Genomic DNA, 13,712 nt, shown 5'->3' on the forward strand with positions numbered 1-13,712 from the left:
CACACACACAGTTATCTGTCAAAAATATCGCTGTTTCCTGTTTATATGGTGGCATTTCCTGTCCAGAGGCTCATGCCTGCGGGTGTGCCTTGTTTTGTCCATCTGATGTCTCAAATGGACAGGAGACACGCTGGGATCTATCTCACTAATCTTGAATGGGTTGGACATTATTCCATTTGGTGGATGCTTTTATCTAAATTGGCTCACAGCAACACCGCTTCCTAAATTTTCAGCTCGGACGGCCCCAGTGGGAGTCGAAGCCGTGGCGCTGTCAGTGCCCTGTTGAGCTCCACAGGATTTCTCTTCCTTTAGCTCCCAAAGTGGTACAGCACAGTTTGTCCATCCAGTTATTATAGTGTGCTCACAATACATGCATCCCCCCCCCCCCCTCAACGTTTCCACCCTGTATCACTGTTGGTTTAGTGGTGTTGTGGTATTTGTGGCATCTACGCCTTTTTGCTTTTACAAAATTGCTCGATTTAGGGTAGTTTTGGATGCAAACACAACATCATTACAAAAACAGATGAGCTCTATATTTCTTGAGGATCCTCTGCCAGCAGCAGCAGCAGCAGCAGCAGCAGCACTGGCCAGTTGTGATGAACAAACAGTCTGTCACCTTCAACATTGAGGATAGAGTCCATTATTGCTTCGCTAACAGCAGCTAGATCAGGAACAGTGATGTTGTTTGCCTTTATCCTTATCACAGTGACCTTAAGTCTGTGTTGCATTAATCTTATTTTTTTCCTGGAAATTACACAATGCTAGACTCTAACTTTGGCCATCATAGTATATATAGTAAAATGACTAAATGTCAGTGAGGTCTGATGCTAATAAAAAACTGCAGCCTGGAAACTGAAAAACAGAAAAATTGATGTATGACTGAGATATCCTGACTGTTAGTTTCTTGAGTCAATCTCCAGAGACACTACATCTTTTGGTTGGAGACTCCCTGTCTGGTCAATGCCACATCTCTCATACTCTCCAAACTTGTCTTTCCACAAACAATGTGTTCATCTTAACCTCTCTGTAAACAGTTCAATGTGTATAATACTGCCGTTATTAATAAAACGCCTCTAATAAAAACTGTCAGAGATGAAATTCCGTTCACCATCATTGTATTTTGGTGGTGACATAAGCTTTATGGTTCTTCAAATGTCAGAGAAATGTCTTCATGGTTAGATACCACAAGGGGTAAATGGTACAATACGTTTTTTTTTAATTTGGGTGAAGGGACCCTTCGGCGGTGCCATATCTTCACGTTTGTTTTCTATCTTTGGCTGTTTATCTGACTGTTCTCCCTGATATTGTCCATTGGTTTTCATGTTTAGTGTACACTGCCAAGATGTGTTTGGGATTTATTTATGTCAGAGACAACCCTCGCATTTCAGAGGCTGAGTCTTGTGCAGTGTTTGAGTAGAGGTTGCCATGGAGACATAGTGACGATGACATGATGATTACAATATGACGGTACTTCATTTGTTTGAAAGAGAGAAAGACGGCAAGTCTCCTGCTTGTACTCTATTGATCAAAGCTCACAAACACAATCAAAACCTCTCCCTCTTGTATTTATTTATCTCAGATTATGTGTAATTTTCTCTGCTCGCTTCAAGTTTGTCTCTTCCCTTTTTTTACAGCTACATATTACAGCCACATCCTTCCACTTTCCAACAATTTGTGATGCTGTTATTCTGTCTTTCAGACAGACAATAAATATTGTCATGCACTTCCAATTGACCTCCCCTTATTGAATTAGGTCTACATATGTGTTTTTGAGTCCATGCGTGTGAATTCACGTAAATTATGTTTGTTAAACTTTCAAGTTTACCGCTATATGCATTAGAATCAGTGCTTTTCATAAATGTTTGTGCTATGGCTACCTCTATACACATAAAATACACATAAAATACAAGTGTACAAATAAATAATAATGCTGAAAGTGTGGGACAAAATAAGTAAAACATCAATGTGCTGGTGTTTCATTTATATATGTGTGTCCCACTCATTGTTCCCGCTCTCAGAGTGATGGTGATTTCTAAATATCAGTTTGATTTTTGTTGTTTGTGGAAGTATTTACAGGTTGTTGAAACCGTTTCCATCCTCTGGTCTTGTGATTGTCCTAAAATTAGATCCAATAAGGTTTGTGTTATGTAGTCAGGCTGCCACCAATTGTGAGAAAGTGTTGCGGTATTTCCTCTATGTGTGTGTTACTCTTATGTAAGTACGTGAGGAGAAAACTTATTTTTGTCGATATCTGGCCTCTGTTGATAATACCTCCATCCACAAATAAATCACAAACTTACATCCTCAGCTGTCTCTCATGTGCCGCATCACTGTGGCACAGTGTCAAAGAAATGTTATCAACATTTTAAAGGGCAGATGGGCGGTTGTGTTCTTTAGGCGGACACCTGCTCATGTCTTGCCATTACTGAGCCAACTATAACATCATTAACTTGTCCATCTCTAATAGGCTTACAGCAGCCTCTGAAAAGGATTTAGAGCTGCAGGGACAGTTTCGCAAGGCTTCTGCTTTAAGTCAGCACAGGACCGTGTGGAACAACGGTGTCTGGATCTAGATGACGTCCTCACCAGGAAAAGGACATTGGTTGTTTGTTCAAACATTTAAATCGAACTGTGTTTATGACTTCTTGCAGCATAAATGATAACAAAGTAGCGTACTGGTTTTTATACTGCTGCAAAAAACAGCTTATGGTTGTGTGTACAAAGTGTGTAACCTTGCAACTTCAGTGTCCCGAGGAATTATGTCCATACTGGACAAAGCTGCACCTCATGATTTACGTCCACTGCTAAGGTTCAGTGCCAATGCATGAAGTAGTGTATGATTAAAGCTGCAGACTTTCATGCAGTAGACTGAAGTTTTGTCCCATCAGAGACGTACAATTAACCTTTGCCTTTTCATTAACTGTAATCGCAGTCATTCCCTAACCTCAACAAGGTGTGTGAGTTGCCTAATGGTAACCACATTTTAAAGGACAGGCTCGTAATTTTTCAAATCTGTCTTAAAACAACAGTCAGGTGCCCATACGACATAGACATGACATGATATAGACATTCTTTGCTCGCTGTAATTATTACTCCTGTTCATACTGGTCGTTTATTGGCCTAATTTTGTGCAGAAATGTATTTAAACGTTTATATTAAGTTAATATGAGGCTTCAGCAGTCTGAATTAGTCACATCAACTGGGTAACTGAGTCTTTTCTCTTCTTGTTGAGCTACACTGGAGGAATAGTAACAAAAAAAAGGGAATTTTATGCTTAACTGACTCTAACTTTGACAGATATCCACTTGATTTGACTAATTTGAATGACTGAAGCTTCATATTAGCTACGGACAAACTTTTAAATACATTTTTGCACCTTTTTGGAGGACTTACACTGAAAGTTCATTATGAAGGGATTTTCTACTGGTCAGTATGAACAGGAGGAATGATTACAGCGAGCAAAATCTGTTTCAGTGTTTATAAAGGCACCTGATTTATGACTTGAAAAATTGGTGTTAACCACAGTCTTTCCTTGATCTTAACCATACACTAGCTGCCTTGCACAGATTTTGGAGAAAGCAATAGTTTAAAAAAAGTTTATCAAGGCATCTAACTCCAGACCGCCGGACTGGTGCTAATCAGTAATCCACATTAAGAGACCAATGTTGCAGCAATCCAGCGCCTTCGTGTGTAAATGTCCTTAATTCTTTCAGTGTGATTACATGTAAAACTGACGAAGAAGCTTTGTGCATAAAGCTCTGTGCTGAAGTTGAAAGGTGCCGTCACACCATCTTTTCCACTCTGACCTCACTAACCCACCCGTATTATCAAAATCTACTCAAGACAAATTAATCCAAACTGCAGAGTGGCTGACAGCACCAACACGCTCTTTAGCTTTCTGGTTTGTTCTCTAATCTTCAAATGCAAAATTCAACATGAGAGAAGTCAGGCAGCAAGTACTCAGACTCCTTGGCTGCATATTAGCTGTCTTGGATCATTTTAACTGGATGAAATCAGATTTTTCAGTGGCACGGCTACTGTGTATCAGTGAGCCTGCTGCAGCCTGAGCCAAACATATTGAAGAGGGGTGTGGTCCGCAAAAGAAATTACTGCTGAGCCTCGTGGGTACTGTAGTATTTACAGTCATTTGCGACACCTAAATGGTGGAACAAATGTGATTTTTTTCTGAAATTAAGTTAAAATATTTATAACTGCTCACAGTATAGAGACTCTATGTTTCTATGTTGACAAACATTGAGGTTATCATCAAAATAAAAATACTTGTGGAAGCCGCGTGTCCCCCCCGCTTCGCTACTGTACACCTACATATGCAGAAGGGCGAGGTTCCATACTGATTGGGGAGATCATCAGGCATGTGGAGGCCTGCAGATGTGAGTCTGATCTATAATAAGACTGGGCTGCAAGGCATTTCAAATCTTCTCCTCCTCTTCTGCCCCCTCTCCGCACCATCCCTCCATTCCTTTTCTCCGTCCAGGGAGTGCCACCTCCTCCACCTGCTGCTGTCTGTCTGTCTGTCTGTCACTCAGAGCTGCAGTTTTTAAAGCTGCCGTCAGGTGCAAACTCTGCCAGTCGAACTGATAATCATCTTATAACTTAAACTGAAGGACTCTAGTTTCCTTTAGAGGTGTGACTACAGTTTAAGAGCTTTCATTTTTAAGGAAAATCATTGTTTCCAACTGAAAACTACCACTTTGATGACTGAGAAAGACTTTTTGGAGCTGCTAAATTTTCAACATAATGTGCACAATGACAACAATGTCATTGTGCACATTATTGTCACTGCTGCGTCTGCTTAAGTTTAATGAAACAACAGCAGTGACAACTGCTCATGTGTACTTATGTGACCGCCTCTTGCAGGCCATTAGGTACAGCAATGTAGAGATCGCACCTGTTGTCGCTGCTCTACCTGATATAATGTCAATCAGTCAGCACAGATATGATAGTTAGAAAGCTTCTCTCTCAACACGGCAAGCTGAACATCTCTGTCTGACACATTTGTGACTAAAAGTTTGTCCGTCGGTATTTCTAAAGTAAGTTTATACTTACCTACTATTTTAAAAATGCACCGAAATCATATTTTTTTCCATCGTATAGCACAAGTACCATCTATTTATGCTGTTTTTCAGTTAGTAGACGTGTGATTCTGAATGAGATGTCAATAGAGTAAAAACATTTGGCTCTGGATCTGCTCAGTGTCTGAAAGATTGTTATGATATTATTTGTCTAACAGTAACTATTGTCAGAATAAATACAGAATGAAAGAATGCATGATAGTCTCAATATTTGGCCCATAATGTCATATGTGTTTTTATATATAACTATCATTGCAGGAGCAGTAGAGTCAGAGAGGGACTGACAGATGGTTTTGATGTCTCTGAACTCATCACTGCCTGTTAAAACTGCGTCAGTCTCTCCGAAACTTGTCCTATTCCATGAGCGCCTGTCCCCGTTGCTCCGTGACTGACGCAGTGATGGCTGGGAAGCAGTGAATGTGTGTTATGTGTTCCCGTGACCTGCTAGATACCAGATACCTCCAACCCACCCAAACAGGCCCGACATCCACGCTGACACTCTACACGTCCCACAAACACACACACACACACACTCACAGATGAGCTTTATCCTTTGCACATACACACACACACACACACGCAATAGCTAAAGCAGTTAAAAAAGTGATCACATGAAGGCAGGACCGCATGGAATGAGATAGCTGGGGGCCACCGTGACAGAAAGCCAAGTGATTTCCAAACTAGAAAAGCTGTGCTGCTGATGGATTGAGGGGCTTCTACACATTAAGCTCAACTCTCCAGTTAAAGTACTGACTACTTTAGCTAATCGAGTTTTAGAAATATGATTCCTTAAGAAGAGGCACTGCCCAGGTGCTTGGATTACTGTTTATTCCTCTCGCAGAGCACTACTCTGTGCTCAGTGGAGCAAAAGAAAGCTTTGAAATCTTTAATACATACAATAATTCTTTGTGCAGGACTCTAACGCAAAGTTTCCTTTCTCCTCTGGTAGTTTGCTTAAATATTCTGAACATGCACTGTTGTTGCAAGTGAAGTTCCAAAGTAATGTGAATGTTTGTTTTACAGTCAGCGCTACAAACCCTCAGCTTCATCGGTTCCTGCCAGCATCATTTCTGCCTTTATTGCTCACATCAGATAACTATGGTGACTGAATATCAAACAGTTGCCAGACTGGAAAATGTCTGAGTGGACATGCAGCAAAGCCTTAGAAAGGGAGATATTGAATCTGGTCAAAATCTAGTCTTATTGACTAGATGCTTTGCTGTATTTATTTGCACCAATTACATCACTGCTACCCTCAAATCAATGTGAGATAATTAATCTCTCTCTCTCTTAATATGGCCAGTGGTTACTAACTGACTGAAGCCTTGAGAAAGAAAAGTAAAGTTTACATTCAATTCAATTCGAAACACTTTATTCGTCCCTCAAGGGGCAAGTTGCGGTAAGCTATTTTGCTAACAAAGCACACATAGAGTTCATTCACACACACAAAGACAATCTAAAACTTCAAATATGACAATGTTAGAAAGAGTTAAAATACTCAAAGATTAATGGCAGAGGCCAGTCTGTAGCTGGTCAACAATATCCAACACCAATAAGGCAGATATTATGTACATTTTGTGTACATTAGTTTTAAGTAGTCGTTGAGGACACGTGTGGGATCGTAATCATGTCAAGTTACAGACAAAAGCTTTCGGTTCGGTATCTGTCTTTGTTGGCACTTTAGGTGAAATAGTTCAGTGTTTGGCTCCTGGTATCAGTTTAATCACATCACTCTGCTTGGTGGGATTCAATTCGAGACACGGTGGACTGGTTGATGCGGTTGTTGCTGTCTTACTCTATAAATGTTCAGTGTGGTACAGAGTACTCTCAGTCTTGTGTAGGTGAAGCCCTTAACAAGCATATTTGGTGAAAAATAGGAAAGTTGATACAAAACAACATATTTTTGCAAAGGCGTTTATATGCAGTAGTTCAAACTTTTTGGTTATCATGACAGTGTCACAGTGATTGATGATTTGGGGCTGTTTGAGTGGTACTGTTGGTTTCCTGAAAGGGACAGCGTGGGCAGATGGTTTGGTCTCGGGTAGCTGGTGCAGAGGCACGACACAGAACACGGAAAGAATCTCAAGACCGCTGTCCCAGAGGTCTCAGACTGACAGCCATGTCACTATATCAGACGCTCCTTATTCACAAGCATGACATGAACATCTGATGCTACACTTCTACATTTACTGTTATATGGACGGACCTGTCAGTGTCTGCATACCAATAGTGCTTGTAATAAATGTAGTTTGTCCACTGAGGTTAAATCTATTAAAATTGTTCCTTATTTAATTTAAAATGTGAAAAACATCAAATAAACTTAAAGTAGTTTTATTATCATACTGTAAAATTAAAATTTTAGATAAAGTAGAGGTTCGATACTGTATATTAGTTTTTAAAGTTTTACTTTTAGAGAAACAGAATTACTATAAACACTCAGTAAAAGATAAAAGAAATAACTAATCAGCAGCTTTTTGTTTAATTTCGTGACTATTTCTTTTTCTATGCATTCATTGTTCTCTTGTGAAAGAAGTTTGAGGTTATTGGGCAGGTGCTAATTCTACTGAAACCATGTTTATGTGCCTTTATCTATAATACTCTCAGTATACAACATGATGAAAAACCATAGAGTGAGTGCAATATGTGCAATAAGCATAAAGTCATTGCAATAACCAAAATAATATGTTTTTTTTCTGTTACAGACTCTGACAGAGACCAAGAGGACGGCCATGTTTTCAGCCAGACCAGAGATCCAGCCGTAAGTAAACACAGACCTCCTCTTCTGATACCAGAATGTGGGAAACTAAAAATATCCAGTCAGGCTTATAAAGGAGCTATGCTACTGTCAATATTTATTTTAGTGAGATTAATAAGAAATAGTAATACCAAAGTGAGTAAGTCAAATGTTAAACATGAAAGATTTGAGCCTTTAAAAGAAGAAATGATGGTTAGATGATCAAAATGATCAACACCTGTAATCACTGAGAAGGATTCATGTTGTATTTCCATGTGCTCAATCCCTTAAAAGCTCCATCTGTCCTTCGCACGGTAATAACACGCCGCACTTCATCTCTGAATAGCAGCCGGCACTTTAACTCAATGGAGCGATTTTGGTTTGATGATTGAAATGAGTGTCGACAGATGTTTATGTTTGTTATGCTACTTTCGCTGAGGATGTAAAGTTGTTGCTAATCTAATATGTTTAACTAAAGTGCTTTATTAGATTTCATGAAGAGAGCTGTGTATTATTTTTGATGGTGTACTTAAAATTATAAACAGGATACTAAATCATTCCAGCTTCATGTTCATTGGCTGCTGAATGTGAGTAAATGTGTGTGTTTACATGGGTTAGATTATAATGCTAAGTGTGTATTTATTGGCTTTCACACAGTAACTGAGAAGGGTTTGGGTTGAATATTCGGTTGTCAAAAATGATAAAAATGGATCATTTTCCTTTTTAGAAAAAAATAATAGAAGGAATAATTATAGAAATCATTATTTTAGGAATTTAGCTCACAGTCTCCATCGGAAACTGGAAGCTGGTTCAAGTGTCACCCTGACAATACTAGGTAGTGCTATGACAGGATGTTTTCAAAAGATTAACTATGCTAGCATTTATGAAGCAAGAAGAGGAAGGAGATATGGGAAACTGGAACATGGCATGTTTCCTCCAGAGGGCAAGTTAGAGGAAAAATAACCTGGATCCAGTTCAGTTTCATGATTCAGTCCAACTAAATTATTCCAGAGGAGAAAATCTTTGGCAGACTGGGGAATAAAACACATCAATTACAAATAAAAACAGTAGTTCACAGCAAACTGTACATAACATTAAAGCTAACATAATGATAATAACAATACTGGATGATCTATATTCAGATTAAATGTAATAAACAGGTTATTGGGAGTTTAATATATATGTACATTTGCACCTGTAGCTTTTCTTGGAGCTCACTCATGAAAAACCTGCTCCAGTGTGAGAGCTGCACCCTAAACCATCAGGAACAGGAGGTTAAAACCAAGAGACAAAACTGCAGACATTAAATGAGATAAAAGCTATGTTGTTATTTTTTTAGAAACTGCCTCTGTATTCTGACTTAAGTTTGTTATCGAGAGCAATATTAGATTTTATGGTGCATGATGGCCACATCCACAAGCATGGCTCAGAGTACAACAAATATTATTCATGCAGACGATGCTGACTGAGCCTCACATGTATATTATGAAAAATATACAAATTTTGGAGTCAGGAGATTTGCGATACAACCAGGTTTCTTCTGCTGAGCAGCATCAGTGAAGTTACGGAAGCGTGAAAGCCAAGAATGTCAGTGATTATTGAAAAAATAAGAAATATTTATACTTTCCCAGTTGAGTCTCCTACAGCCTGCAGTTCAGTTAAAGGGAAAAATCAAACTGAAACACAGAGGACAGGAAACTGCTGCTGCATAAACCATTTCACTGAGGCTCAACACTATCTGTTTCTGTGTGCAGGTAAAAGACAAGAGGCGGTCGCCCCCCTCTAATCGATCCCCCTCCGCCCCACAACGCAACCCTCACCACAGCGGCTCCGCAGACGAACAGGAGACCCCCGAGCGAGTGGTGAGACACTCACACACACACACACACAAACCTATCTGCATCAACACACACACAAACAGGGAACACATTTATAAATACACACATCTCCAGGGATGTTTCATTGTCTCGATAAAGTGTGTCTGGTGAGGAAAAGAGGAGGAGGTGAGGAAAAAGGAACAGAATAAAATGTAAGGTATAAGATTTAAGGCATCCTTAAAAAAATGTTTTTCTCCTTTTTAGCTGTGCTAATTGTTTGGCTCTAATATCTCTCTGTTGTTCCACCACTTTGGTCTTAACTTTAATGGATTGATATGAAATTTGGTGCAGACATCTCAGCTGTTTTCAGAGAAAAAGCTCTAAAAAGCCACTGTACACTACCTGCTCACCACCAAACACAAACAGACACAGTTAGCTGTAGACTAGCTGGTGAACATAGTGGAGCATTTAGCAGCTAAAGAGCCAGATATTTCTCTCTGGAGCTGGTAGAGAGCAAAGACAGAGCTAAAAGAGAGAGAATATTGGACTTACATTCACCAAGTGGACAGAAGCACGACTCCAAATGAATGATAATGTTGCTCCGTAACGGATGGATGTGGAAACAAGCAACTGTTTGCTAACAAGTTCAACAAATCAACTTAAAAGGTGATGAAATGTCAGTGTTGTGTTCACTACTTGTTTTTCGCTTCCCCCGTGTGGCCAAAACTGCAGGTCACTGCAGGTTTAAAAATGTATGTGGTTGTGTATGAGTTGATGAATAATGCAGATAAACTTATATGAACAATGCGGTCAAGTGGTAAACAACCGTTCTCCATTGAAAAAACTGACAAGCAAACAAGAGCAATGAGTTTTCCTGCTGTGAACAATGTGAAATAGTAGAAATGAACAACTTGATTGAGAAACAAAGAGTGTTGATGATGCTTATGTACATACTGTGATTTAATGTACAGTATTTGTACCGAGGAGAGTGCTACTGACATAAAGTTGACATTTTTATGAGCTACACTGTTATTCACATATATTTGGAGAGGAGGACTCAGCATTGTGATTGACCTCCTGACCCCAGCAGCCAACAGACCCATACAAACTGGATTACAATAGTCCAGGCCCAATCTGCTGAGGTCATTGTCCACCACATAAACAACCTTTCATTTCTCCCAGCTCAGCAAAGATGCCAGTCGTGGCCTTTTCACGCCGCAGCAGGTGGTCGCTGGCTGCAAGTTTGACAACACAAAACATCTGAATGTGGCAGATCTGAAACCATCCGCAGGTGTCAGGCACTCAGAGCAGCTGTAAACACTCTGACCCACATTCATGAACCAAAAAGTTGCACGTTGGCGGTTCAAGAGTTTTTGTGAAACCATGCGGCGCTGCTGGTGACACCTGCTGGTTTCAAACATGAGTGTCAGTGTAGCTAACAGGCTGATCAAGTTCAAAGAACAGGAACAAGACCAAAGTTACACAAAACACTACAATGAAACATATTTTTTTACAGCTATAAATATATACATTTCACATATACACCTTGTTTGTGTCACTGGACTTTCAAATGTAGCACCATGTAAGTTAGATGATCAGATTTCAGGAGTCTCTGTAGTGTATAATTATCAAATTAACAGGAAACAAATTATAAATTAAATATAGAAAGCTTTCATAACTGTGGACAATGTGTTTAGTTAATGAATTTTACACACTGAAAATGAAAAACTCTATTACATTAATGTGTAACTGATGGAGAATCACATTTCATTAATTTAATAGTTGTAATGATACCAGTTGCACCTTTAAAGGATAATAATAATAAACACAAATTGACTCTACAAAAAGGAAAGCGAAGATGATTTAAATAGTAACAGAGGGAAGTAAAATCATAAACAGTTATACATGTATATATAGGCACATACACACACTATGTAACAACAGTAATTGTAATTTATAATTGTAATTCGCTAAGACTGACTAGTAGAGTATAAAGTCAAGAAATGGCAGTGGAGTATAATAACATATTTCAGAAAAAAGTAATATTCCCAAATTAATAATTATTGATTTTGCCATTTGATTGATGTCTATTCTTTTGGCATCATGAGATCTACCTGCGTTGTGGAAAATCTCACCTTGTTTCTCCTATGTTGGCTGCAGGAGCAGAAGGAGAAGCTCCATGCAGAGCTGAAACAGGTGCTGAGCCAGAAGAGAAGTCATCTGAGAGAGTCGACCTGCCAACTGGCCCAACCAGAGATGGACTCAGAGGCCACAGACGAGCAGACAGTAAGCAGGACTCTCATAAACTCAGAAAAGTTTGAAGCTATAACTGGTCCGAAGGTCAGCTCTTACAAGAAAAAAATGCATAAATTAATGTATTTTCTGAATGAAGATCCACACTTGTCCACAAAGTCACTCCATGGTTGATAAAGTACATGATTCACTTTTTCCTTTGAATGGAGATTTACTGTATTTCAATTGGTCAGTCACTGGAAAAGTGTATGGAAGGACCTTTTCTCCATGACAGCTTAATGGATGAAATGGATTCAATAGCAAAGTGTGAAGTGACAATTACAGTACAGTAAATTTTGCACTCACTGAAGCAAGTGAAACAAGATATAAAACAGTGGTAAAGCCCACATGCACTGAAAGCAATTTTAATCTACAGAGCAAAGAAAAAAGACAGAAATATGTTCTGTTTTTCATGTTGTGCATGACTTTTTCCTGAAAGCGGCATGATGCAACTTTGCACACTCGTGCCCCCAGATAGTATCAATAGAAACTGTTCAAATGTTCCTGTTGTGTTCGGGTTGGTTTTATGGAGCTATGTGATGCAGAGTGATAAGACCAGTGAATTTATTCATGAAAGGCCCTGCCTTTAAAGCTTAACTCTATCATGTAAAACATTAGACTGTGTTCTGCCACTAAAAAATACTGAGTTGTCTCATAGCACTGCAACCGCAACAATATATGAAGTGCATAATAGTTGTGTTTGAGTTACCCTGGTCAGCTGATGAGATGACACTCTGTTACAACATGTGGAAAATTGGGGGTTTCACCTTCAAGTTTAAATCTGTCGTATCACTGCTACAACTGAGAGCCGAGATCAAACTAACCACAACTAATGAAAAAAGAATAAAATAATGCAGAGATAAAATGTTTATCTTGGACTAAATTTTGTTCCTGTGGACTCTAGGAGATATTTATTTACATGCATGTGTTTGTGATATCTGTGTGTCAGAGTGGGGAGGAAGCCTCTATCCCAGTGGAAATCGTGGTGGAAACAGAGGCGGAGGCTGGGGCCAGCGGCTACAGTGTGACTGGTGGAGGAGAGCGAGGGATCTTTGTCAAGGATGTCCTCAAAGACTCTCCAGCTGCTAAACATCTCAGTCTACAGCAAGGTATCTGCGGTCACATCTTATCCTTTTAGGGAGCACTTTTAGCAAACACGCTCCTCACAAAGTGCTTTAAAATAAACACAATCCAAACAGGAAATAAGGTGAAAACATATACACTGCAAGCTCTAAGCTACACTGTGTGTTGGGGGGCGGGGAAATCAACCAGTTAACCAGTTGATTGGGGACAGCTTGTGCAAAAACTGATCTTTGGGTCAGTGGTTATGGTTTGGGTTAGGGTAAGTCTCCAGGAAATGAATGTAAGTCTATTTAAACACCCCAAAAGTGACTTTCTTCTCAGATTACTGCAGTTTGGTCACTTTTTATTTTGAATGTAATACTGGAATTGAAATTATGTGTCTGACTTGACATTCTGGCCTTGGTGTAGTTCTTTGCTGTAGCCACTAGAGGGCAGACATGAGCGCATGATCTCCAGACCTGAAACCTGTTACTGAAACAACTTTTTTAAAGTGTTTTTGTTTGTACCAATACCGGTGTTGCTGTTGTTATTTGTAGTAATAACTATTTCAATAACAATGATCTGTACATTTTCATACTTATAACAATTACACTGATGAACAGTGTTAGCCATGCATTTATTGTAGTGTTGCAGTTCCTCATTGTGACCACAGGAGGGCAGTAAATCACTCATGATTCTACATTATAGCATGAT

The 13,712-nt window shown here is 39.3% G+C and overlaps 1 protein-coding gene across 8 annotated transcripts in view; it reads left to right on the forward strand.

Moving 5' to 3' along the window:
• prx (periaxin) overlaps nt 1-13,712 on the forward strand; it is a 38,243-nt gene that overhangs the window by 2,663 nt on the left and 21,868 nt on the right. For all 8 annotated transcript variants that reach the window (XM_067595400.1, XM_067595405.1, XM_067595403.1 and 5 more), the window contains exons 2-5: nt 7,796-7,851; nt 9,582-9,689; nt 11,805-11,930; nt 12,886-13,045. In XM_067595400.1, coding sequence (XP_067451501.1) covers nt 11,901-11,930; nt 12,886-13,045 — 190 coding nt within the window. In that variant the 5' untranslated portion in view covers nt 7,796-7,851; nt 9,582-9,689; nt 11,805-11,900. The remainder of the gene's footprint in view (nt 1-7,795; nt 7,852-9,581; nt 9,690-11,804; nt 11,931-12,885; nt 13,046-13,712) is intronic.

The sequence above is a fragment of the Thunnus thynnus genome, chromosome 7, assembly GCF_963924715.1.
Source record: "Thunnus thynnus chromosome 7, fThuThy2.1, whole genome shotgun sequence".
Lineage (NCBI taxonomy): Eukaryota > Metazoa > Chordata > Actinopteri > Scombriformes > Scombridae > Thunnus > Thunnus thynnus.